Source organism: Zosterops lateralis, assembly GCF_965231275.1.
Source record: "Zosterops lateralis genome assembly, chromosome: 2".
NCBI lineage: Eukaryota > Metazoa > Chordata > Aves > Passeriformes > Zosteropidae > Zosterops > Zosterops lateralis.
This window is the reverse complement of record NC_139763.1, coordinates 100925877-100952500: the sequence shown is the minus strand read 5'-3', so window position 1 is coordinate 100952500 and position 26624 is coordinate 100925877. Positions and strand designations below refer to the sequence as shown.

At 58.6% G+C, this 26624-nt stretch overlaps 1 protein-coding gene across 3 annotated transcripts; it reads right to left on the bottom strand.

The window, feature by feature from the left end:
* Nucleotides 1-1276: 1276 nt before the first annotated feature.
* PDE2A (phosphodiesterase 2A) lies at nucleotides 1277-24889 on the bottom strand. Of its 3 annotated transcripts, XM_083855741.1 has the most exons (31): nucleotides 24842-24889; nucleotides 23922-23973; nucleotides 13114-13203; nucleotides 12471-12559; nucleotides 11931-12040; nucleotides 11407-11462; nucleotides 11272-11331; nucleotides 11013-11172; nucleotides 10873-10925; nucleotides 10308-10382; nucleotides 10159-10200; nucleotides 10005-10073; nucleotides 9754-9884; nucleotides 9516-9627; nucleotides 9392-9431; nucleotides 8887-8950; nucleotides 8716-8794; nucleotides 8455-8632; nucleotides 7648-7760; nucleotides 7314-7391; nucleotides 6996-7118; nucleotides 6713-6783; nucleotides 6196-6318; nucleotides 6005-6092; nucleotides 5848-5895; nucleotides 5666-5740; nucleotides 5409-5508; nucleotides 5055-5167; nucleotides 4760-4798; nucleotides 4506-4612; nucleotides 1277-4298 (listed from the first exon to the last, which is right to left on the bottom strand). In XM_083855741.1, the coding sequence occupies exons 1-31, from the start codon at nucleotides 24874-24876 to the stop codon at nucleotides 4073-4075; spliced, it is 2799 nt and encodes a 932-aa protein (XP_083711867.1). In that variant the 5' UTR covers nucleotides 24877-24889; the 3' UTR covers nucleotides 1277-4072. The 3 variants fall into 3 exon arrangements, with proteins under 3 accessions (XP_083711867.1, XP_083711866.1, XP_083711868.1); XM_083855740.1 differs by lacking the exon at nucleotides 24842-24889 and having other exon boundaries at nucleotides 23922-24032; XM_083855742.1 differs by lacking the exons at nucleotides 23922-23973; nucleotides 24842-24889 and adding an exon at nucleotides 23033-23076.
* Nucleotides 24890-26624: the final 1735 nt, after the last annotated feature.

The window sequence follows — 26624 nt, the reverse complement described above, 5'->3', positions numbered from 1 at the left end:
ATCCGCCTTCCCTGGAGGAACACGTCCCTCCTCCCCTCACCATTGGCTGTGTCCCCCTCCCGCCCGCCTCCTGCCGCAGAGCAGCCCGTGGGGAGCGGGCTTCAGGTGATTCCAGTGGTACGTCAGCCCACAGCTGGAGCATCCCCTTCATATCCCGCCCCCAAGGCCACCCTGGGGCGGAGGGAGAATGGACAAATGGTGTCTGCTCCATCCTTGGGGAAACCTGCATCCCACCTTAGGGATCAGCTGGGATAAAAGGACGGAAAGCAACGGCGAGGCGAGGCTGCGGTCAGGGTCTGGAGGGAAGGCCATGATACCCTGAGGCATCCAGGAAAGGATGTCACCAAGGGCACGGAGCCATCGGTGGCAGAGGCCGAAGTGGGGCAGTTCTTGGCTGAGTACCATAAGCCCTGCTCTGGGACTTATGGTCGGAGGATTAAAGGGATTTAATCTTAGGATTTGAACTGGTGCTTGGAGCAGGACGGGGGCATTTGGTAGTTTGGGCAGTATTTCACCCCAATTTTGGCAGCTCATGAAGTGACAGAGGATGCCAGCACCAAAGCCTCCAGGGATTTTTCCTCTGGGTATCAAATGCCCAGGATAAAGCTGTCACACTGGCTGGGCTATGATGAAAGTGCTGCATTGATCTTGGGTAATAAATTGCTCCTTAGTCGGATGGCGGGAATGAAAACCACAGCCCTGTGCACGGATGATGGGCAGACTAAGGGATCCCCTCTGGGGCCGTGCAAGGGTGGCTGCAGGAGCCAGAGGAGCAGCTGGATTCTGCCCCAGTCCCAGCCCAGGCACAGAGGGGTCCTGTCCTGTCCTTATCCTTCATCCCAGCCTAGGATCCCACTGCAGTCCCAACCCAAGGTGGATCCTGCCACGGGCCCAGCTCCCCCTGCTGCCAGGCTGGATGGGTCCCAACACGGCTCCTGTCCAGGCATGGGGGTGGCCCCAGCCTGGCAGATGGGGATGGAAAGAGCATCCCAGGGGATTGGAGCATCCTAGGGTTCTGGAACATTTCAGGAGGGAACGGCACTGGGAAGGGACCTGAGCAGCTAAAGCACTCAGAGGGAATCAGTGAATCCTGGGGCATTGGAGCATTCCACGAGGGTGGAACATCCAGGGAGGCGCTGGAGCTTCCTGGGGGGTCAGAGCTACATGGCCCAAGCTGGATTCTCCCCCTGGGGGTGATTTTGGGGTTCATAAGTCTTAATTGGAGCTCCCCAGACCCCAACAAGGCCACCCACCAACCTGTCACGGGGAGGTTGACATATGAAATTTATTTAGGAAAACCAAAACCCACCAAAAAAAGAGAAATAATAATAAAGAAGGAGGAGGAGGAGAAACAGTAGGGTGAAGAGGAGGAAGAGAGGAAGAAGGAGGAGGAAGATAAGCAGGAGAATAAGAAAAGAAGGAGGAGGAGAGGAAGAAAGAGAAGTTATCTCCTCCTCAGGCTCCATTGGAGTCCAGAACAACCAGTGCCGCAAGACAGAAGGACAGAAAAGCTGGAGGAGGTTTGCACACCCACACACGCCTGTGCACACTCGTGGGTGAGACAGGCTGAGTGTGAATTGCACTCCCCAGTATCCAGAGGACTATATACAGGGGCAGGAGCTGGGAAAGCATTGACTACCTACACACACCAGCAGAAGGGGCTGGAAAAGTGGGATACAGCTGGGAAACGGGCATCCTTGTGTGCCCCCACCATGGCGTGGTACCCGGGATGCAGAACCCAAGGCAGGACACCCCCACATCAATTGGATGGAGAGATCCATGCATTGTCAGGCACCCCTGGATCAGCACTGGGATGCAGGGACTGTCTTTGAACAGTTGTACCTACTGGCATGTTGGTACTGGGGCTGTACCAGTGTCACAACGGGGATGGAACTGCTGTCTTCTTCTTGCAGCCTGGGGGTTTGCTGCCTTCTGGGACCATCCCCACCCTCTATTGCAGTGTGGGGAGGGGGAGAAGAGCTTAAGGGGGTCTTGGAGGCAAAGCTATGGGCCAGCAGACAGACTCAGCCACCAGGTGTGTCCCACCAGGGTTCGGGCAAAGCATCTCACTAAAGGCATCTCCGAGTAGGTAAGGCAAAAGGAATTCAGGTCACTTCATCCACGTGGAGCAGCTCAGTGTTGGGGTCTCCCATTGCTCCTGCAGACAGACACTCCACGTATCTCGAGAACACAGGCAAGTCATCGCTTACAGACAAGCCAAAGAGAGAAGCAGCCACTGTGTAGCCCAAATCCAGGAGGGACCTGCTGTGGCACCACTTGGGATACTGCAGAGGAGTGGGGATGGGATGGCAAATGGCCACATGTCCAATATTGATCCCAACACAACCAACACCAATGCCTGCAGTGCCAGAATTTTACCATGCTGCTCCCATCGCCTTTCCCTGGTGTGGTGGTGGACTCATCCAGCTCCCACAAGCTGGATGATGGAGCCTGGGGGCTCAGTGCACCCTAATCTCTCATGGCTGAGCATCATGAGCACCCCGCCCTTAGCCCCAGCCCCCTCTTCAGCTCTGCCCCAGCAGGGCAAGCTGCTCACTGCAGTTCCCCTGCTCATGGGTGTTTCAAGTGGCTTTGGCTGGGGTGACAGAGCCCTGGGTCACATACAGCTGGTCAGACCCTGGAGGCTAGTGGAGCCCCTGGGACTGAGAGGGTCTGGATGGATTGGACTGTGAGACTGGAGGTCAGGAAGGTCAGCAGGGTCTGTGCACAGTGGTCTGTAGGACGGGAGGAACCAGAGGAGAGCATTTGGGTCCATGCATGGTGGTCTGCAGGACCAGAAAAACCACAGGAGGTTGGTGGGGTGCATGCGTGGCAGTCAGGACAAGAAGGGAGTCATGGGAAAACACCAGGGTCCATGCATGACCAGATCAACCATGGCTGACCAACAGCTTCCATGCATGGTGCCAAGTAGGACCAGAGGGACCACAGGAAAATGGCAGGGTCCCTGCATGGTGGTCTGCAAGACCAGAGAGACAACAGGAAACCACTGAGGTTTGTGTCTAGTGGTCTGCAAAACCAGAGGGATCCCAAAATGTCAGCAGGATCCCTGCACAGAGGTTGGCATGGCAGGAGTTGTGAAACCATGTGAGCTAGGGATGCTCACAACATGGTCACCAGAGAAGCTGTTTGTAGTGAGGAGGCTCCCAGGTGGACACCTCAGAGGAACACCTATGTAGTGGGGACACGGGAAGGACATGTATGGGACCAGATGGACCCCCTGTGGAGCATAGCCTCCCCTGTGCATGCAAACCAGCAGCAGGACCCCCCAGCCTTGGCAAGTGTATAGCCCTTGGTAGGGGATGTGGTTGTGTGGTTGCATGGGACTGGGCTGTGTGAGAGATGAGCCCTTCCATGGGTGAGTGGGTTCAGGGGTCCTAGAGGGGTGGGGCTTTTAGCCAACGGGTGCTCAGCAGCTGCTAAGAAGAGGCCAGAGCTGGTTCTCTAGTGTGGAACCCCGCAGGGGATGCAGGCACATCCCCATGGCCATGGCCATCCCACTCTGGTGTCTCTTTCTTCCTCCAGCTGGAGCCAGCCTTCTTCTGTGGACCTGATCCATGGTCCATGGCAACATCCCCCATATGCTCTACAGTCACCCCACAGCTCTCCCACTGCCACAACCCTCCTGCCCCCACACCACCTCCCTCTGTCCTGCTAACCCAACACACCCACGTCATGGTGACCGACCACTCTATGGGTGCTTCCCCCAAGGACATCATTCTTATTGCCACCCCATGGGGACAGGACCTGCAGTCTTAAGGCAGCTTAAAGCACATCCATCCCCCAGCCCCACTGTGTCCCTTGGTGCTCCCAGCCACCAAGGCAGTGTCCCAGGCACCACTGGGTGGACAGGACACCTGAACACCTGCCCCGGAGGGAGGAGATAGCCACCCAGTGGTGGGGAAGGACCGGTGGTGGGTGCTGGCAGCACACAGCCCTTGCCGTAGTAGTCCAGAGTAACTAATACCCCCCAAACCTCCTCCCCACAGGCTGGGGGATGAGGCTTGGGGATGCTCCTGGCCCAGCCATGGCTGTGGCCCCCCCATCACCTCCCTCACTCGGCCCCAGTCTCAGGGGCCTGCCCCGCCTCAGGTTCCAGGCAGCCGTTGAGCTGGGGGTCAGGGGCCTGTGGATCATAGTCCTCATCCAGAAAGTCCAGGGAGTTGTTACTGGGTAACCCTCGGATGGTGAATTTGTGGGAGACCTTGGTCCACTGCTCCCGGTTGCTGGCCACCCGCTCGTAGAGCTCCGCTGCCTTGGGGAATAGATCCTGCAGCAATCTGGGGAGTGGGGGATGCACTCCATCAGCACAGGGCTGCACCCCCCTTACTTCAATGCAACCCCCTTAGTTGAGTGCAACCCCATCCCTATTGTTTGGAACACCCCCCAACATCTGCAAGACTTGCCACAAAGCACCCCATCCCACACTCAGGGAGGTGGGGGTGGCAGGGGGTCCTCCCCATTCCAGCGCCAGTGCTGGGGCTCACTTGTAGATGGGCATGGCAATGTGCTCCATGAAGCTGATTTGCAGCTCGGGGATGTAGGCTTTCTCCCGGTCCATCATCTCCAGAGGGCTGTTCCCCATGGCTTTCTCCTGCATGGATGGCGAGGGGAGTCAGTGCCAGTGGCACTTTCCCCCCATTCCCAGGCGAGACCTCTCTGCTCACTGCCCACGCCCCCCCATCCCATCAGTGCTTTCTAGGAGCATTGGCCTAGCCCAACCCTGCCAGGTGGTACCTACCAGGTCACCCTGGGAGAAGAACTCCTTGTAGATCAGCTCCTACAAGAGACAGGTGTCAGCACATGGGGTGCAGCCTGGGATGATCTCCCAACCCCCCTGCCCTCCAGACCCTTCCCCACAGCTCTGAATCAAGTAGGGACATGGTCCTGGCTTGGAGGGACTGCTGCAGAGTCCAGGGTCCTGCATGGAGAGACCCGCTCCATGAGGGGAAGGTGTGTGCCTGGGGACGTGCAGGTGGCCTACGTGGGTTGTGAGGTGGCATTCAGGGGGTTTAGCTCCATGGCATGGCACTCACTGCAATCTTCCTGGTGGTCTTCCAGCCCTTGGTCTGGTCAGAGAGGTCACAGGAGGTCATGAGCAGGCAGAGCAGCAGGCTGCGGTGCTGCTTGTTCTTGGGGTCGTATCCCACTGTGGGCAGAGCGTGGAGCACGGGTTGGGATGGGGGACTCAGGAGAGAGCTCCATAGCCCCCATCACACCACACATGAGGACTTTAGGGACAGCCAGAAGCGTGGCTGTTTCTACTGTGTCACATCCCAGCCTTTATCACCCCCAAGCTAAGAACCTCCTGTGCCACCTCCCAGCTTTGGTGGGATGAGTTCCTAGCACCCTTCAAATCCCTGTCCCAATCTCCATCCCAGGAGCTTTACCTTCTGCCATTTTCTGGAGATCCTTGAAGATGCGGAGGTGGTGGGCCAGGTCAGTGGCCAAGATGATATCCCGCATCAAGTCCAGCATGCGCTGGTAGTCCTGTGGGCAAGGCAGCTGCCATGATCATCTCTGTGCCCCTGCCAGCTCCCACATCCCCTAAGATTCAGGGATGGGGAGCAGGAGGTCTAGAGAGGAACTCAGGAGCTCAGCACAGGCCAGGGGTGGCCTGAGAGACGTGTTAAGGTGGGCGGCTCACCTTTCGGGAGAAGTGGTCAAAGATGTTGCAGCCTTGGCTGTTGAGGATAGCAATGGCTTGGGCAAAGTGATGTCTCTGTGGGAGAAGCCAGGACCATGAAAGCAGGCAGGGAGCAGGCAAGGATGCTACCACATAGCCAGAACCCAGGAGAGATGGGCAATGAGAGATTTGGGGGATCTTACCTCCATGACAGAGCCCTCTGAACTGTAGAGCGCAGCCAGGACTGATTTCTGCAAGGTAGAGCAGCTGGAATGATGGAGCTATGGGGGTGAAGACCCCCACAGCTGTCCCTATATCCCCCCTTCCCCCTTGCCCATCCCAGCTCTGGGCTCAGCTCACCGAGGCCACCTGGAAGGAGTTATTTGTGCCTCTGTGGTCCAGGTCATGGCACATGCAGGAGATGAAGAGGGCAAAGATCTCGATGTCTCTGGAGAGAGGGAGGAGGGAAACTGAGGCAGGCAGGAGAGCAGGGAGCACCCCAGCCAGGCCAGGGGATAGAGAACAGGGACAGGGATAGCACCTGGCCTTACTCCAGGTAGTTAACAAGCTCCAGGTTCTTGTAGAGCAGGTAGCAGAAGTGGGAGACGGAGAATGCGTGCATCCAGTTGTGGTAGGGAGGGTCACGGTACCCCTTCTTCACCATCAGGCAGAACCTGGACACAGGGCAAAGCCATGCAGGGCGGGTCTCACCCCACAGGGACCTCCAGATGTCTACCAGGCAGGCATGGGCATGAGGATGGGGATGAAGATGAGGATGGGATGGGGCAGGGTTGGGGATGGGCAATGGGAGGGGGATGGGGACAGGAAGGTAGACAGCTATCTGGATGGGGATAGGCATAAGGATAGGGATGAGGATACTGCCAGGGGACAGAGAAGGTGGACAACAATGAGGATGTGGATGGGGACAGGGATGTGGGTGTGGACAGGGATGGGGAAGGAGACAGCAGGGATGGGGAAGAGGAAGGGAATGGGGAATGTGGATGGTGATGTGGATGGGGATGGAAATGAGGATGGAGACAGGGAAAGTGGACAGGGATGGGGACTCACCTAGTGAGTGTCTGACGGTCCATCTTGTAGTTGTTGATGAAATTCATGTCCTGCAGCATGCTCAGGATGGCCTGCAGAGGGGACAGGGTGTGCAGGGTGTGTGGCAGGGAATGACAATGCCCAGCAAGGTCCCCAGAAAGCCAACCCCAGCCCTGCTCAGCAGGAAGATGCTCAGGGGTGCAGCCACGTCCCTTCACCCCAACACCTCAGGGTTGGGATATATGACCTGACCGAGACCAGGCAGGGCATGGTGGCTGTTGAGAGTTGTCCCCATGGTCCTCACCATGGAGGTGTCATCCTCAGGCAGTGAGCGTGGTGTGTAGGTGAAGCTGGCAAAGTTGGGGTCAATGGTGGACACAGGCTGGATGCCCTCACTCAGCAGTTTGGTGTACTCATCATCAGATACCTGCAGGAGCCATAGCCAGTGGCCCACACTGTGACCAGGTCACCAGGTATCCCAAAACCCACATGAACCACAGTGAGAGCAGAGAGGCCTAAGGTATCACCACCACCCAACTGTGTGACCACCCTTGGGTAAAGTGTGGGGAATCATGCTGGCAGCAGAGGTCCCATCCCTGTCCCTGTCCTCATGCTACCTCACCTTCATGTGGTACATCATCATCTCATTGGCCAAGTGGCTTCGGTACTGTGCCTCATTCACCTTCTTGTACAGCAGGGACTGTGGGGCAGGATCAGAGTATGGGAGTGCTGGGGGTGGGCAGACACCCTCCAGCACCCCCAAGCCCACCCTGGCACCACAGCACATCTTTGTACCCATGAATTCCCTTCCCATCCTGTGGCCACCATCACTTATCCCCAATGACTGGGGATCACACACACACATCCCCCCATCCCCATCCCTCAGTGCTGTGGCGGAGTTGGGAGCCCACCTCATGTGTGGCCCCCTCCAAAGTGGAGGACCCCCCAGCACATACATGGGCGATGCTGATGCCGCAGTAGATGGAGAAGGCCGTGGCCAGGTCCTCGTCGAACTTGCTGAACCACGGGCCATTGATCTTGTTCACCAGTTCTGCCACTCCAATGACCTCTGGAGCAGAGGAGGGACAGCAGGGGTATCAGGCCCTTGTGCTGGGAATAGGGTCATGTCTGTATGCTGGGAACAGCACTGTGTCCATGGGCTTAGGGCAGGGTTGTGCCCAAGTAGCGGGGACAGTGCTGTGCCTGTGGTTTGGCAACAGCATGACACCCACATTCTGGGGACAGTGCAGTGCCCAGGGGCCATGGGCTGGGGGACAGAGCTGAGTGTCTGCAGGGGGACAGGATCACACCCAGGAACTGTGCCCTTGTGCCACAACACAGCACCGAGCCCAAGAGTTGGGACAGGACCATGCCCACATTCATGGGACAGAATGGTGCCCTGATGCTGGTAACAGGACTGTGGCCATGGGATTGGGACAGGGTCATACCCATGTGCTGGGGCTGTGCTCTGCCTATGAGTTGGGAACAGAATGGTGCCCATGGGCTGGGGACAGAACAGTGCCTATGGGCTGGGGACAGAATGGTGCTCACATGCTGGGGAGAGTGCTGAGCCAGGATTGTGCCCCTGTGCTTGAATAAGATTCATGTCCCCAGGCTATGAATGATGCTGTGCCTGTGCCTGCATGCTAGGAACAGTGTCACACCCACATGGTGGCTGACCAAACCACCACTTGCTGACTAAGGCACCTGCTGGGCCAGACCTGTGCTCCCTTTTTCCCGGTGTGCCCCCATCACTCGCTCACCCTGGCTCTCATTCTTGATGGGGAAGCAAAGGATGTTGCGGGTGCGGAAGCCGGTGCTGTCGTCCACCCCACGGTAGAAGAGCGGGTGTGAGTAGGCATCCTTGATGTTCAGGATCTTGCCAGTGGTGGCCACGTGCCCAGCGATGCCCTGGTCTGCTGGGATGCGGATCTCGTAGCTCTGTGGGCAGGGGAGGAGTATCACCATCAATGCCTGGGGGGAGTGACACAACCCCAGGACTCCCAACTCCATCCTGTGCTCACCTCGTCATCTACCACTCCACCATCGAACACCTTGGCCACCAGCTCATGACTGATCCGGTCCAGCAGGAACACAGAGCATCTGCAAGACACACCACTGACATTCGCACCCACAGGGGAACTTAGTGTCCCCTCCATGTCCCCTCACCCACATGCCCCACCACCACCACTCACATCTCAGCATTGCTGAGGTTCCGGGCCTCCGTAATGATCTCCTGCAGCAGGACAGAGACATCATCTGCAGGGGTAGCAGGGAAGGGTCAGGGACCTCCAGCCAGGCAGCACTGCCCCCTTATTCCCCATCATGCAATGAAAGCAGGGTTTAGCTCAGGGTCCCAGCAGGAAGTCTGGGGGCACAGAGGGAGGGGGGCTGTGTGGGGATGTGCAAGTGTGAGCATCACATACACGTGTGTGGCAGTGCACACACGCAGCTGCACATGTGCACATGTGCTTCTAAGAGCTCTGTGGTCATGCTACATGCATGCATGCAGTCATGCAGCATCAGTGCATGCCAGGTTCTCTGGCAAGCTCATATCACCCTTCTGTAACCATTCCCCAAGGGGACAAGGTTTTCCCTGGCTAGGGACAGAGACTCCAGTGCCACCACCCTCCACGACTAGGGGATGGTCATCCATTCCCCATTCCATCCCTCACCATGGGTGCTCTCCGATGCACCTACCCAAGTGGGTGAAGAGGTTCTTGGCCACCTGCAGCAGGGCCTGAGGGGACAGAGAGGATACTATCAGTGACAAGTGCAAGATGGGGCACATACACGCATGTGGCATGGCCCTGCACATGCTCACCTGGCACTCACACTTGAGCTTCTGCTCCTTCTGGAAGGCCAAGGTGCTAGTGAGCACCGTGGAGGTGTAGCAGAAGCAGTGCTGGATCTTGTGCTCATCCGTGTCTGTGTAGCTGGCGGGGGCACACCTCAGTTCTCTGTCCCCATTTGTCCCCCCCCTTCTCCATGGCGACAATGCTCCAGCACCCCAAAAGTGAGGGGGTGCAGCCCCATGGAGTCCCAGCCAAAATGCTGCTCACCTCTCCCCATTCAGTTTGTTGAAGGCGCAGGCCAGTGCCACCACCTGGGAGGTGGCCCGGCTAATGACAGGGACACAGAGCATGGAGGTGACCTCGCAGCCCAACATGCTGCTCAGCTGCTTGTGCTCCTCCTGCAGGGAGAGGCAAGATGGAGCTGGAACCAGCGTCCCTGGCCCCCTCCAGGAAGCCCCATGGGACACTGGGGTGACACCCATGTCCCCAGGTGTGGGAAGGACACAGCTGGCACCCACCTCACTGATGTCCTTCAAGGTGATGGGCTTTTTATCTTCCACAACCTGCCCCAGGCGCCCAAAGGTGAGCTGGGGGTGAGGGGACATGTTAGCACATGGCACACATTGCCCACCCCCCTGACCTCTCAACCCCTCACCATCTCCCCCTGCTCACTGAAAAGCTGATTTCCTCATCCAAGACACGATCCCCCACCACCTGGAAGAGATAGGAAGAAGGGGGTGCCCATGAGAATGACACAGTGTCAGGGGGTCATGTAATCCTCTGTGGGGTCAGGGGTGGGGGACTGGCCCATTGGCACCTACCTGGCAGAAGAGCTGGTGGTTGTCCTCAGAGACGAGCAGGAGGCAGCAGCACAGAGACTGGGTCTCCTGCTTCAGCTGGGGAGTAAGGGGAGGGTCAGCACCCCAGCCTGCCCCAAGCACTCCCCATGTAGGATCCACCCCCTCCTCTGCCTCTCTGTGCCCAGAGCACCCAGACATACCACAGAGAACCAGGTGCCCCTCCCCAGAACATCCTCCCCGTAACTGAGCAGGTTCACTCTGGAGACTACTGATGGCAAGGGAAAGGCTGTTCACTCTGGACACTACTGAGGGGCATATTGAGGTACAGAACGATAGAGAGCAGGAGAGGAACCTGTACATTCTCTTAAGGAGTTTTTGGGGTGAGGGTGGCACTGTTAACTCTGGAGACTATTGATGGTTGTTATAAGGCTGCTCACTCTGGTCACTACTGATGACTGCACAGCTGATGCTTGAGGCTTTTCTTGGCTTTGGGGACTTTTCTTGTTTTGAAATGAAACAGAGCTCCCTGGTGTGTCCTGGGGCTGGGGGCAGATGGGGACAGGGGGCTGGTGGAGCAACTACTCACGTAGTTGATGACCTTGAGCTGCAGTGAGGTGGCATCCAGGTCATACAGCTCACCTGTATGAGGGTCACAGTGCCATGAGGGGCTGAGCATGGTTTCACCCTGTCCACACACCTCACCCTTCCCATTGTCACCCCACTCACCACAGAGCTGTAGGATCTTGCAGTCCAGGTCATTATAGCTGCTGTCAGGTGCCTTCTCGGGCTTGGCCAGAGAGGTCTGGGAGGAGCTGGTGGAGAGGCTGACCTGGGGCCAGGGCTGCAACTTCTGCAGGGCTTGCAGGCGCCGGAATGCCACCAGGGCCTGCAAGGTTGGGTAGAAGGGACAAGGAACAGCAGGGCTGGGGGAAAGGGTGGCAGGTCCACAGGTGGCAGGTCCCACGGTTCAGAAGGAGTCACTCACATGTTTCTCTAATGCACGCAGGTTCTGCTCGTCTGAGTCACTCAACTGGCCACAGTGTACCTGGAGCAGGAGTGATGTCAGGACCCTCATGTCCAGCCCCTGTCCCCAGAGCCCTGCCCATGTTCCTGCACTCACCAGGATGACGCATACCACGGACCCACTGTTCTTGTCCACCAGCGGGATGATGAGCACTGCAAGCAAGAGAGTGTTGGTCCCAGGTGGGCCCCAGGGGTAGCCTGGAGCTGTGGAACTCAGCATATGGGGTTGTCCCCCAAGCATGTTCTCATTACGTCCTGATGTGTCATGACGCAGCCAGCCAGCCATCTATCCATCTTCCAATCCATCCATTATCCATCTGCCCACCTCCGTGCTTACTTGTCCCTGAGAACAGCCCTCAGTCCCAGTGCCCACCTGTCCCTCATGCCTCCATCCTGTTTCTACCCACCTGACTGTGCATCCATCACTTGTCCACACACTGTTGTCTCAGCCACTGCCTCTGACCACCCATGGACCATCCATCCATCCATCCATCCATCCATCCATCCATTTCCTCACATTTCCATTCCCCTCCCTGTCCCTCTATCTACCTACCTACCAGCCAGCCCTGTGTCCATACCCCCATATATGTCCACCAAGACCACCCTTGCCATAGCTCCCACCTTGTGTGCCAGGGGCCAGGGGCGCTGCCAGGGGTCCCAGGTGCCGGCCAGGGAGCTCAGCAGGGAGCAGCCCCCCACATTCCAGCCGCTTTTGCTTCTGCACAGCATCCCTGTGGGGACAGGGATACTCTGAGTACCCCTGGGAAGGTAAACCCCCAGGAAGAGCAACCTCGTCAACAGAGACACCCACAGGATAGGGACAGGCTCAAGGACTGTGCAACACACGTCCATACGTGTGTCCCTGCACACATGCACAGCCCCTGGACACAAACATGTGTCTTCCTGCACACATACAAAGCCCCTGTGCCAACATATGTGTCTCTGTATGTACACATAGCCCCTGTGCACGTGTGCACATCCAGGATGAAGAAGAGGATGGGAAGGGAAAGGGGATGGGCACAAGGATGGAGGTGGAATGAGGATGGAGGTGGGGACAGGGATGGGAACCTTCTTGCCTTCCATGCACATGCCTGTTCATGCACACCAGCTGGGCCACACAGGTGTGCCCATGCCCAGGGCTGGGGAGGTGGCTGAGCTCACCTGAGCTTCCCGTTGGGCGGCAGCTCATGGTGGGGGTCATCACAGAGCAGCCGTGTGTCCCCATCTAGCAGGTAGATATAGACGTGCTCCTGGGAGAGAGGGGAAGTGCACACCTGTGTGCAGACATCCGTGCACAGCCACACGTGTGCACAAACACGTGCACACCCACAGCTGCACGTGCACACATTCACAAACACACCCCTGCACACGCAGTCATGCACAGGTGTGTGTGTGTGTGCCTTCACATGTACACGTGTGCACCATTCACACCCAGCCGTGGCTGGGGGACCCCATGGAATGGCACTGGCACAATGCCCAGCCACCGCCAGCATCAGGGTCACCAGGATCAGGGCCACCAGCATCCTGGGGCCACCATGAGCACCAGGGCCACCACCAGCACCCTGGTGGTGACAGGCGGCCCGTATAGGGGGAGAATTCTGCAGTGGGCTGGGGATAAAGAGACCCCACCCCAGGCTGAACCCCAGCATCAACCAGTGGAGAGTCTGCTCTCTACTCCCTCCAGGGCTCCCCCCAGTCCAGGGGGTGGTCTCAGTAACCCCACAAATGCCACCCATCCAAGGAGGATGCTCTGCTCCCCATTCTTTCCAGCCTCTCAGGAGATGCAGAGGCACCCCCCACCTACCACAGCAGGCAGCAGGGTAACAAGGGCATGGCGGAGGGCATCACGCAGGGTGGCGGCATCAAGCGCAGCACCCAGGCTCAGCAGAGCATCCTGCAGAGAGACAAGAGCAGAGCAGGGGGTTACCGGGGGTTGATTCCATGGGGAAGGGCACTGCAGCACCCATCGTCCCTCACTCCTGCCATGGCATGGGTCCTTCTGCCTCCAGACCCCTGGCAGTGGTCTCCAGTTTGCCTGATGCTTTTTTTGGAGCCAAACGCTCCTGTGTTGGTCAATGTCCATCATGTGGAGAGATGGGAGGTCCCCAAAAAGGGCGAGGACACTTTGGCACTGAGCCACACTGCCCTCAGTGCTAGCCATGCCACAAAGCAACAGTGGGAAGAGAAATGGGGCAAGGTGATGAATCAAAGCTCATCTGGGGATTACAACCCCATGGAGGGACAGAGGTGTTGGGACAGACACACGGAAAACCTGGGGGGCAGAGCAGGCTCTGTGGTGTGATCCTTCCAGCTCTGCTCCAGCCTCCAGCCCTTGTCTGGGAGACTGGGATAAGGATGATCTTATGATGGAAATAGTAGATGCTCCAAATCAGACACTGGATAATGGTGTTGAGATTCCTCTGGTCCCAGCTTTGCGAGGTGGCTCCATTCCTGATAACCAGACCTGGGGACTCTCATGCACCCCATGACCCCATCCAGGACAGCAGCCCCTCAGGGGGCCATGCCATCCACCCGCCCTGGGAGCATACTCGGCCATGGGGCCAGATCCAAGTGGCACTGAGAGCGTGGCTGGTGGTGAGGGTGCTTCCAGCTGAAGACATTGGCACTGGATGTTATTCCAACAGGGCCGCATCTCCAGTCACTTACTCACACTGGAGACACATGCACTGTAGAATACAGCCAGGCCTCAGCAGGTGGCTGTCCTGCCATCCCTCTGTCCAGGCGGAGATAGGGCAGAGCCTGAGTGGGTCCCTTGGGTCTGCTTGGGCCATCAAATGCCGGTGGCATTCTTGGTGTGGGGATGGACAGGTGGCAGCTGGACAGGGGTGGTGGCTTTATTCGGGCTGGGAATATAGGCCCATCCATGAAACAGTGAGGGGAAAGCTGCAGGAGCTAAAAGAAGATATTTCTAAGACAATGAGACAGCAGCAGAGGTTGGCAGGAGGGTTTGCAGCCTAACAAGAAGGTAGGGAGAGTGAGGGTGGGCTGGGAAGGACATCATACTCATTCCACTTATCCCACTCATCCTGCTAAACTGCTTCTCCCACTCATCCTGCTCACTTCACTCAGCCTATTCACTGTATTAATCCAGTTCATCCAGCTCATCCCGTTTGATGGCTCATCCCACTCAACTCCTTGTCCCACTCCTCCTGCCCATCCTACTCATCCCACTCACCTTGCTTGTTGCATTCATCCAGCTCAGCCCACTCATCCCACTCAATGGTTCATTCTATTCAATAGCTCATCCCACTCCTTCCATTTGTCCCACTCATCCTGCATATCCCACTTGTTCATCCCACTAATTCCATTTGTCCCACTCATCCCACTCCCAGTCCACATCCTCCACCTCAGAGCAGAGATTTACCCCAATACCCTTGCCCCCTGTCACCCCACATCCCTCAGCCCTGAGGATGCTGCAGACCTACTCTGGGGGCTCTGCTAGGACACAGCCTGGGCCCAGAGCCAGCACAGCCAGAGCCACCACCATAGCCACATCCCAGTTATTGCCATAAAGAGCCTTTCCCTTTCCTTTCCTCTGTATCCTACTCCCAGCAATCCACACCATCCAGGCACTACTCCAGTTTGGGTGGGGGCTCCACCAGATTCATCATACTCCACAGATGTTGGGATGTTTGAATGAGGCTGCATTGGCACATGTATCCCCAGCACCAGTGGAGAGATGAAACCATCAGCCACCCCATGCCTGTCACCAGGAATGTCAGTGGGATCCACTGAGCCAGACTCACACAGCCCTGTACCTGCACCCAGTGGGGCAGGGGACCAAAGCTTTCCCAAGGAGAGCTCCTAGCACCTGCTCTGCATCCCAGCTTCCAGAGAGGGCACAGCTATGGTAACACTTCCCAAGTGAGTACAGGGGGTTAATTAACCCACCCGGGGGCTGTTGTCACCTTTTCTCTGGCCTGAGAGGACAAGGGTACTGATCTCACCCTGCCAGACTCCTGAGCTGACAGGGTGACCCATGGGACCTCAATGCTGGCAGGAATTTTGCCAGCTCTCCTTGGCCAGCATCCCATAGTGCAGTGCAACATCAGAGCCATATCTGCCTTGATATTCCCATTGGAGCTGGTGGAAGATTAATGACACCATTCATCTCCTTAGGGTAAGGATTTGTCTCTGCTCCAGTACGGACCCCCCCACTCCTGCAAAGCCAAATCCTGCCACAGGCCAGCCTCATGGAAAATGCTGCTCTCTCTCATGGAAAATGGCCTTTTTTTTTCTCCCCTGCTATTTTTTTCCCCTCTTTTGCCCTTTGGATGGCTTGCAGAAGCAGCAGGGGGTGGGGGGGACCCCCAGCACAGGCTCCCCAGCCCCCGTCCCAGGCTTCCACAGATCCTGCTGGGATTTAAAAGCAGCTTTTTTTCAGCAGAGGGAATTCACCAGCAGTGAAAACATTACTTTTTTCAAGAAGATCAGCCATGTCTGTCACCTGCCCCACCCTTGCCCCATCAGCTGTGGAAGCTTGGTTTGCCCCCCATGGCAACCCCAGCTTCTCTGGATGTTTATGAAATAGAGAAATCCCATCCTGGCCAGCTTCCTCTCCACAGAGGTTCATTTCACACCTGCCATGTGGAAGGTGGGGGCCTGGAGGAGGAAGACACTGACCTCATAGGGTCTCAGGTCTCTGAGCTTGCACCCCTTCTCCTGGCCTTACTCCAGGGGGATGAATGGAGGTCACCCAAGGGTGAGGAGGAGCCCCCTGGCAGCAGGCAGAGGCTGGATCCAGTGCAGTGAGGCACCCACTGGGATGTTCAACCCTTTTGAGGGTACCTGGAACTTGGGGTCTCTCTCTGAGGGGGAACACACCTGAGCACTTGGTGAGTAGACTTTGCATGAGGCAGAGCTCAAAACCAGGACCTGTCACGCACTGGATTCCTCTTTAGCCATGGAAAAACAGGCACAGAGAGCCAGGCAGCAATACTGGGTGCCTGGGAGTATCCTGCTCCCAGAGGAGTGCTGAGCAGGGCTGCAGGACCCCCACCCTGCCTCACTAGGGGATGCTAGGCTGGGGAGGCCCCAGATGGATCCTGCTATCACTGCCAGAGCACCCATAGGTGCTGATTCTAAAGGGGGATGCTGGCAGCAGCAGACTCCTGCCACAACCCTCCCAAGGGAACCTCGAGGAAATGAATCATCTCCCTGCCAAGCTTCCAGCCCAGCTTTGCTGTAAAAATTCCAAGTAAATGATCTGCCAGAGGTGAGCTTGAGCTTGAGGTATCCGTGGCACAGTGAGCCCTCTCAGCTCACTCAGCTCCTGCCCTCCAATGGGACTTTATCCATCTGTGAACGCAAGGAAAATGAGCCCAATTAATTTTGGCAGTGGATTAGTCTATTAGCCCCTGCCTGAGCGATCACCTTTGGGATGGAGCTGGACATCGCTCTGTCTGGACAACTTCATCCCCAATTGCAGGCCCCAAATCAAATTAGAGCACCCAAGATGCTGAGTGTGCAGCTCTCGGTGCCTGTGGGCAGCACATCCCAGTACCCACATCCCATGCAGATGCTTTCCTATGGATTTCACAGGCTCAGATTGCAAAGGGATTGGGATGCTTGGGAGTACAGAACACAGCAAGGGGTCTGGGGCAGACCAAAGGATCCCCCTGCAGCCGGTCTCACCAGCCCCAATGTCTCTCACAGGGGTTCTGCAGACTTCAAGGACAGAGGAGCTTCTCCCCAGGGAATTCCCTACCAAGCAGAGCCCTGAATGTGGAGGGTGACCATGTGGTCACCTCATTGCAAGGCTGAGAGCTGGGGGCTTAGGGCTCCCTCCCACTGCAGTCTCTTCAGATAGGAGGCATTTTTAGCCACCAGCCTCTGGATATTGTTACATTTGACAGGTGAAAAGCAACATCCCGTTTGGATTCCTGGGAGGCAGCCTGTCTCCACTTGCATAGCCCCTCACTGCTCCCTGTGTCCCACCCACAGCCTGCCTGGGTACCTGTCCCTGTCCCTGTCCCAAGGGTTCCCTACCCACTGCAACCCTGCAGGCAGAGACATACACCCTCTCTCCCATGCTCCAGCTCTGCCTTTTCCCAGCCCTTTCCACTTTCCAGGGAAAGTGATGGGGAAACTTTCTCCCCTCCCGCCTCCCCTTCAAGGAGGAAGGTGCTTCTCCAGGACCCCCTTTTTCCCCCACCCATCACACACAGAGTTGTTTCCAAGTGCATGGGGACAGATGTCCCTGCCCTTGTCACCTCTCCAGTGCATGGCTGCGGGGTGACAGCACCACGGGGAGCAGCTGATCCCCCTAGGCCCCCCAGGCTGAGCCACAGCTGCCAGCAAACACCCAGCCTGCGCCCGCACCGCCCTGCCCAAGCATTTACTGAGCAATCTGGCGGCATTAAAAATATCCCAAAATATCCCTGAGCCGTGATTCATCCTCCTCTCCCACCTCCAGCAATGCTGAGCTGCCCCAGCCCCACTCCAGTCCTGGGGGGCTGCTTTCCCCTGGCTGCTCAGCCTCGTGCTGCAGCCATGGTGGTTAAATATAGCCAAGCTCTGGCCGTGTGTTGGCAACACCAGGCTGACAACAAGCAGGCAGGGCCAAGCAGGACCAGGCAGGACCAGGCAGGAGATCACCAGCTTCTGACACTGGGGTATGAGTGGGGAAACTGAGCTAAGGAGCAGAGAAGAGACTCCTGAAGGCAGCAGGTTACAGCTTTGCTGTCACCAGCTGTACTGTGGGCAGAGTGACACTGCTAAAACCCTGTCACCCACACTGCTCCTTCCCCCAGGCCCAAAGGCAAAATTTCCCAGGGAATCCTCCCCACCGAGCTGGGGAAATAGAAGTAGCATCCCTGTTCCAAAACCCCCAGGAGCATCTCTGATCCCCTTCAGCTCTGCCAGGGGCTGAATGACACTGCTGACACCCTGTCACCCCCCACACTGCTCCAGGCTCCTTCCCTCTGCCCCACAGCCACAATTCCCCAGGATATCCTCTTCATAGGGGTGAGAAAACAGAGGAAGTATCCCTAGTCCCCCGAAGTAGCACCCCTGATAACCCTCCAGCAATGTCCCTGGAGCAACGTTCAGGGCAACAGAGGATGGAGGGATGGATGGAAGGTAGAGCTGGCAGCTCTGCCCAACTCCAGCTGGGAAGTCATCCATCCATTTCCTTCCAGCACCACTCTTAGTCCCAAATTACATTGCTTTAATCTAATCAGGCAGCAACAACCTGTAACACGGTAGCTCCTTAATTACCTCATCTTTTCCAGGGGGATAATGAGGGCAAACAGGAAGGAAACACTTCTGGGATATCTCTTGTCTCCTCATGGTCATTTGCCTGGGGTCCTGGTGCAATGTAGGGATGGGAAGCAAGGGCTGAGGTGCAGGACCCTGTCGTGGAGCCACCCTGGCACCCAGTGATCCAGGCTGAGGCTTCTAAGGGCTGGAGGATGCAATTCTGTGGAACCAGCCATCCCAAAAAAAGCACACAAGTATCCCTGCCTGCCTGTGCCTACCTCAGTTTCCCTTTCTGTGGAGGTTTCCTACCTCAGTTTCCCTACCTGCAAAGGGTCATGACCATGCAAGACCGGCTTAGGATGGCACTAGAGTTTGGTCCAGGTGGAATGAGCCATGCTGAGCCCAGTGTCTCCCCAGAGCTCAGTGCATTCCCCATCCTCCTCCTCCCCCTCCTCCCCCATACATCAGCCTTGGTGGAGCCTGGCATGCTCACAATGCCCAGGACATTTGCACAGACCATTTGCACAGGGAGTTTCTACAGCCTGGAACCAGGCAGATGCCACTCCCTGAGGACCCCGCACATTCTGAGTTGGATGTTTTGCTGAACCGAGCAAATTTCCTAACCTCTGGCAGCTCACAAGTCCTTGGGGTGCTCCTAGTCTGTCCCCCCACATCCTGGCCTGGCCTCCCGGGGCCAAGAGAACAGGGCCAGAGTCAAGGTTGCTTCCTGTTGATGTCCCTTTGTTGGGCAGGACAAATCGGGACAGCAGCCACACTCCTCAAGGATTTCCGTCCCCAGAACATCGTGGCCTTCTTGGAACAGCCAGTTCGGCCACTAGCCTAATGATCTGTCACTAGTTTGTCACTAATTAGTTCACTGTTCTAAGAAAGAAGGTGGTGAGGGCTGGGGCTCTCACTGTCACTTGTCTCTAAGCCGTGTCAGAGAGGGGGAAAGGGACCCCATTCAGCCCCCTGTCACTTGTCCCTAACCCATGTCAGAGAGGGGCATATGGACCTTCCTACAGCAGCTGCAGGGAAACTGCTCCGTGGTTAGGAGAATCCCTGGCATGCAGGTGCTTTCATCCCAAAGGACAGAGACATTCTGCTGGCACCAAGCTTTGGGTGCTGGCAGTGGCAGTGCTGGGAGGGAGCTGGCATGATGCGCATTCCTGGGACACGGCATTGCTGGAAAAATTTCCCTGGCACACAGTCCCCTTCCCATCCACACTGGCCACCTGCCTGGTTTTACAGGACTTTCCTAGATGTTTTCTAGTGGATTAGCCATGCAGGGGTCTCTGTGCCTGGCTCTACTTGGGACCATCATGGCAAAGCTCTGGGGATGCAGCCAGAGAGAGGCTCAGGGGACATCTAGGTCACTTGGGGGGATAGGAATCAGTGGGATGGGAAGGGGGATGCAGCATTCCCACATCCATCCGTGCATCCCCTCCTGGTATGGCTGGCGCTAATGGGATCTGCACAGTGATTAGGGACCTCATTTATCAGCCTCTGATGGGATCTGGGAAAATTGAATTCCTGGCCATCTGCAGCTGGGGAGGAATTCGATTTGGGCAGTGCTCCGGAGCAGGGTGTGGGGGGCTGGCAGAGCTGCCCCTCCCCAGGGGGTTCCACTCTGTCTGTACAGGGACTGCTCTCATTTTCCATGCACAAGATGGTTCGGTGGTGGGATGCAGCTCTTAATTGCCATGAAGGGGTCTAGGAATTGGGGGGCAGGGGGGTCTCACTACTCAGATGGGGAAATTGAGGCATGGCCAGGAGAAGCCCAAAGCCCATTACATGGCAGAAAGGATCACAGTGCTGGTGTTTAATGCCTCAGCACCCAGCCAGGGGTCTGGCCTCCAGCCCCCTTTTGTCCATGGGGGGTTCCAAAGCTGTGGCCAGGGCATCCAAAGGTGCCAGACACCCTCCATCTGCCAGAGCTGGGCCAGGAGCAGCGATCTCTCCTGCACCAAGAGGAGAGAGACTCGGGAGCTAGCTCTGCTCTGTGGCATTTTCCACTCCATGGCTCCCTTGGGCAGGTCCCCACCATCCTCTCCCCCACATCCATGGAGTGGCCAGGGTGGGTATGCAACGGGATTCAGCTGCAAAGGTGCCAGCCCAGTCCCCAGATCCATGGACTCAGCTGCCACAGGGTGACCCTCCAGACCCAGGCTTTCAGGGGATCCCAGCCCATCATCTCCCTGCCAAATGTCACAGCTTGACTCCAAAGAGCCAAGGTCACCCACGGGGCTTATCACATTCAGGGGGAAGATGCCAGCACGTCCCCCTGCAACAGGAGCATCCTGATCCCAGCTTCTCACTGCCCAGGGTGCAGCAGGACTAATCCCCTCCAGTTCCTTCTGCTTGGGGTGCAACAGGAACACCCCCATCCCAACTCCCCTGCCTGGAGTGCAGCAGGGCATTCCCACCTCAGACCTCCCTTCCCGACTGATGTCATGGGGCATGAGAGTACTGGAACCTATATCCCAAACCCCACTGCCCCTCAAAAATCAGCACCAGGGCACCGCAGTGCCAGCACAGGCTGATTCCACACCTGCAAGCAGTCACTCCTTGAGACCCCCACACCTTTGGCCCATGGGGACCACCTCACTGGGAGACACTGGGGTGCACCCACCCATCCCAGTTTGGGGATCCAGCTCTCCCCCCCCCAGCCGTGCTGAGTGCAGGAGGAAGCCAGCCCTGCCGCATGTAATGGAAAGAAGCCGCCACGGCCCTTTCCTCCCCTTTATTGCCCTGCTGATGTGTTTGTGTCTGCCAGAGGAAACGCAAGGACAAACGCCTGCATACGCATGTCCCCTCACTGCCCTCAACAGGTCCTCAGCCCACTGAATGTGGCTGGTCCCACACAGGGGGAAACTGAGGCAGGAGGAGCCCCACAATGCTGGCTGAGGCCCCCCAATCCCTGGCAGGTCAGTAAAGGTGCTTGAGTGTGCCCCCCCACAGCCCCCTCCCAATCCCTGGGGACAGCAGGGCCCCCCCGCAACTCCTCCTGCTTCTCCAGGCTGTGAACATGTATCAATTAGGGTTTGATTCATGATCCAGTCTGCAGGTAATTGCATTGGAGCTGGTGGCAGGGAGGGAGAGAAGGAACAGACATTCTCAGCCTCACCCCACTGCAGGGTGTTGAAGGATAATAACACCCCAAGCCCTGTATAGCCCCCATATGCCCCCCCAGGCTCAGGGATGGGAGTTCCAGATGCAGTCAGTGCATCTGGATGCAATAGGGCCAGGGATCCTGTGGTATTTTATGGGGGATGAGCTGCTCCTCACCCACCCTGGGCTGGGATGTGCTGGAGAAGGGGCAGGATCCATCCCCACCACATACATCCTGGGTCACATCCCATTGCCACTGTGGTCTCCCACGCCAGGGAAGGCTGGGGCTACATCTCTGCCCCACCATGTGATCCACTCCTCCTCCTCGTTGCCACCCCAGCACTGGCAGTCTGGGTTAAAACCAGTCTGCCCACCACCACCACCCTGTCTGGGTGGGTTTTGTACCCCCCAAGGCTGGGAGTTTTGGCTCCCTTACCCCCTCCCCACCCCCAGATCCCCTTTGTGGGGCTGTGTCTGGGGTTCAGAGCCTGCCCAGCTGTCAGTGCCCTCCTCGGTCAGGCCCAGTTGGGCTCTGGGAGGCTGGGACCGAGCGGGATCACAGGGACCCCCTATCACTGCCCTGCGCGGTGAGGAGTGTCACATCCAAACCCCGTGCTGAGTGACACTTCAGATGTCCTCAAGCCACCACCTTCCCATCCGGAGGGGAAGGGGGGCTCATTTCCCCCCCGCCCGGGGCAGTGGCCCTGCTCAGCTTCTTTCTCTCCGTCAGCAGCTTTCGGCAATTTCCCGAGAGCGTTTCCTTCCCTTCGTTTCCCAGCTCGAATCTCCGGGTTCTTGCTCCTGTGTTGAACCCGCAGCCCTGAAGCCCCCCAAGCCCCCCAAGCAGCTGCACCCCCAGGGTGAGCAAGGCCACGCCTCTGACACCCAAAACCATTGGCACACAGCTCAGGGATCCATCCAGGCGAACAGACAGTCGCAGGAGGGGAAGAACCCCCCCTCAAGTCACCCCCTCCCCAAATTTGGGTGTGCTCGAAGGCGCAGGAGCAGGAAGGACCAAGTGTTTTCCCACCCACATACCGGGATGCAGCCTCCATCTCCCCAAAACGTGCAGCTGGTGCAAGGAGGGTGGGAGGCTCCGAGCTGGGTCCTGCTGGGGGGTGCTGAGGGGGCTCCCTCCTTCCCAGCACACCCACCCCGAGCTTTGCCCGCAGGATGGAATACGCAGCCGAGCTCTTGAGGCTCCCACTGCCAGCGGGGCGAGGGGATACAGAAAAGGGGGGACTCCAACCCCTCCCAGACAAACGGAACCCCCAGACATTCCCAAGCAAATTTTTCCCCCCCCCAAACGCCCCAGGACAGAAGGGACCCCCAGCCCGAGGCCACAGATCCCCTGGGACCCCCCGGGTTCCCCTTTCCCCAGGGTGGCTCACAGTGTCCTGCAGAGTCCCCATGGCGCGGCCCGGCTCCTGGCGTGGCTGCGGGAGGGCGTGGGGGTCCCCCCGGGACCGGGCCGCCCCCCCCCCCGCCCCCCTCCCAGTCCAGCCCATTTCCTCCCGGGATCCCGCCGGGATCCGCACCCCCCATCCCGCTGCCTCCTTCCTACGTGAAGCCCAGCGTGTCCCCAAGCCTCGGGTGGGGAGGGGGGGGGGGCACAAAACGGCACCGTCGCCTCCCGCCTCGGGAGCGCCATTCGTGCCTCAGTTTCCCTGTCGGGCTGTCCCCGTGGGGTGCAGAGCCCCACACCGAAAAGGAGGTGCAAAAATGTGCTCAGGAAAGCCCCCTCCGCCCCTGGTGCGGGAAGGGATGAGGAGTCCGGCAACCCCCCGGTCCGGTCCCATCGCCCCCTGCCCCTCACAGCGCCGAGCGGCCCCCAACCCGCCCCAGGGCACACAGGGACCCCACCGCCCCCGGAGCGGGTGGGAAGGGAGGCCCTGGGAATGGGGATTGCGGGTGGGAGAGGAGGGGGGGGGGGGGGGGGGGTCGCCTGTCGTGGCTTGGGAGGGGAGCAGGGCTGAGGGTCCCGCGTGGGAGAAGAGGGGCTTGGGGCGGGGGTCCCCAGTGGCAGGGCAGGTGAATCGGGTGTCCCAGGTGTCAGGGGATGTGGGTCGGGGTCCTGGGGAGGAGCGGAGGCGTGTCCGAGTTCCCGGGCGGGATGGGAGGGGGGGGGGGGGGGGGGTTAAGGGTCCCAGGTGGAACGGGAGACAGCTGGGATCGGGGTCCCGAATGGGAAGGGATGGAAATCCGGGTTGAGAAAAGCAGGGTTCCCAGCGGGAGGGAGGGAGGGAGGGAGGTGCGGAGGAGCCCTCGGGGCGTCCCTACCTGTAGCGCCTCGGGGCCGGGAGCGGCGTCCCCCGCCCGCAGGAACCCGCGGCTGAAAAAGCGAAGGAACGCGATGAGGAGTCGTGGCACCATCTCGGCACCATCCCGGCAGCATCCCGGCCCCGCGCAGCCCCGCACCGGGCCCGCCCCCGCCCCCGCCGCGACACGCCCCGGCACGGCCCGGCCCGGCCCAGCACGGCACGCCCCGCACCTGCTGCAAGGGGCTCCCGGGAGCGAGGAGGGGTTTGGGGCTGCGGGGGGGCCATGGGGGTCGGGCATCGCTCTCCAAACAGGAATGGAGGTCCCCGGTGTGGGGCGAGGGTGGTCCCGATATGGGGAGTGGGTGGGGATGTCACTGCCCGCTGTTGGGAGGGGGGCAGAGGTGGGAGTCCCAATGTGGGAACCCGGGAGGATCAGGCCATCGCTCCCCGGTTTGGGTGGCTCCGCTCTGCTGTTCCTGTGGGGCAGGTACCGGCTGTGCCTTCACGGGTCTGGTGTCTGGGGAGGCAACAATCCCCCTCCTTGTTAAATCCTCCCCTCGTGGGGATCGGGCCAGGAATTTCCCCCTTGCCTCTTCTCCCTTTGGGGCATGTTTCGCCTCCCAGTAAAGCGATCCCTGCCCCCTTGAAAGCTGCGCCTCACGTTTGGGCTGAGGCGGTCTTCCCCTCATCCTCCCTGATGGAGGGGCCGAAATCTCATCCCATCCCTTGCCCTGGGGTAACCCTGGTGCAGGGCTCAGTGCAGACAGTCTTCCCTGCCCCCACCCCATAGAGTCCTGCCCAGCATCCCCCTCCCGGGACAGGGAGGGGCTCCCATCTTGGAGTTCGCCTCCACCTTCCTGTATAACCCCTCATTGCCTTCAGTGAGGAGTGACACCTCCTCCCCTTTCCACCCCGACCCCCCACCCCCGAGACAAGTACCAGGATTTCGGGATGCCGCCCCGGGGAATCTGCATGGAGGGTCGGCGGGCTCAGCCGTGGCATGATGGCCACATTCCTCCCCCTCTTCCTCCTTCTCCTCCTCCTCTGGGCAGAGGAGGAAGTTCTGCTCTGGGGGAAGATGGCCTGCTCTTCCTCCTCATGCTGGGACACCCCTGTCCCCAGGCACTCCCGTGTCCCTGCACCCCTGGATCCCTGCCCCTCCCATGTCCCCGTGTCCCTGCAGTCCTGTGTCCCACCCCCTACCCAGGCACTGCCGTGTTCCTGCACCTCTGTGTCCCTGTCCCCAGGGCGCTCTTCAGGGACAGGGACACATCTCTGAGGTTTGGCTGGTGGCTCCTAAAGGACTCGACCTTCTCGCATCGTCTCTCAGCCCTCCTTAGGAGGGGTCGTGACAAGGAAATGCTCCCTGGAGGCAGGGGCCAAGCAGGGTGGGATTTAGAGACACTCTGGATGCTGCACCCTCCATCCCGCTCCCCGCACTGGGACCCCCGGGATGCCGGGCTGGGGGTCCCGGAGGAGGGTCCGGGTGGCCCGTGGAGCCGCGGGGCCATCTAGTGGCCACAAGCACCGGGAGCTGCGGGGCGGCTGGTCCCGGGCACCCTGCCACAGGGTGGTCCTGCCCCGGGGGTGACACAGCGCGACGGGTGTCTCTCCGGGGGTGGCACAGGACCATGAACACCTCCTGTGCAGCCCCCCCAGGGCAGCGTCTCGCAGTGCCCCTCTCTCTGACCAGGACACCACCAGAGCCGCCAGATCCCTGAGATCAAATTGTGGAATCCCCTGCTGTGGGTCCACCCTGCTGCAGGTACCAAGTGTCACCCCAGGCTGGACAGGTCCTGCTGGCACGGATGCGGGTCCGGGTATCCATGAATAAAGCAGATGTTCGGTGGGAATGGCAGATTCCCTGTGGGGCTAGCAGTGGGAGCACCCCAAGGAGCCAGGGGCTGGCAGGATCCGTGCTGAACCTGGCACAAGCCTGTCACCAGACCCACCCACGGAGCAGCTCACAGCCAGCACAGCTGCCCACGGAACACAAAGCCATGGCTGGGCACAAGGACAGCACGGAGCTGTCCTCAGAGGTGCCTGGGGGCAGGGGCTGAGACACAGGTACAGGGAGACAGCGATGCAGGGACATGGGGCTGGAGGGACACAGGGACAAGGCAGTGCAGGGACACAGGGGCACCTAGGAACACAGGACTGGGACACGGGTGCAGGGACACAAGGGTGCAGGGACTTGTGCTGCAGTACCACCGTTGCATCCATGCATTATTGCTGATCTACCAGTCAGTGCCTGGGTAATTATGAGCTGCTCCCTGGCTCTTCTGTGTGCCCCAGGAATGGCATCCCTTAGATGGGAACATCACAGCAGTCAGATGGACACACACAGCCTCAGAACCTGGCCCTGGAGCTGCTGGGGAATAACTGTAGGTGCTGAGGAGAGGCTGCAGTGTGAGCTTCCCAGCTCGGTTTCCCACATTTCCATCCATTCTGTAGTTTTCCCTTGTTCCCCACCTGGAGTGGCTCAATTAGCGCTGTGCCTCTGTCTCCTCCTGGGAACTTGGGGAGCAGCCACCCTGCATCCCATCTGGAGGGTGTCTGATGGCATCAGTGGGAATAAAGTTCATGCAGGCGAGTCAATATTAACCTTTATTCCATGGTAATGGAATATTCCATACCAGGGCACAGAGGTAAACTCCAATCCAGCTTTTCTCTGGCTGGTGCTGGCAGCAAATGGTATCAAACGCCTAAAGTTGAAGATTTT

What these genes read in the sequence shown, in the direction of transcription:
- PDE2A (XM_083855740.1), bottom strand. Translation starts at nt 24,014, where the DNA reads ATGGTGCCACGACTCCTCATCGCGTTCCTTCGCTTTTTCAGCCGCGGG. An exon ending in CATCAAGAATGAGAGCCAGG is followed by an intron (nt 7,761 to 8,454) that starts GTGAGCGAGTGA and finishes CCTCTGCTCCAG; the next exon opens with AGGTCATTGGAGTGGCAGAA. An exon ending in TGATGATGTACCACATGAAG is followed by an intron (nt 7,119 to 7,313) that starts GTGAGGTAGCAT and finishes TGGCTCCTGCAG; the next exon opens with GTATCTGATGATGAGTACAC.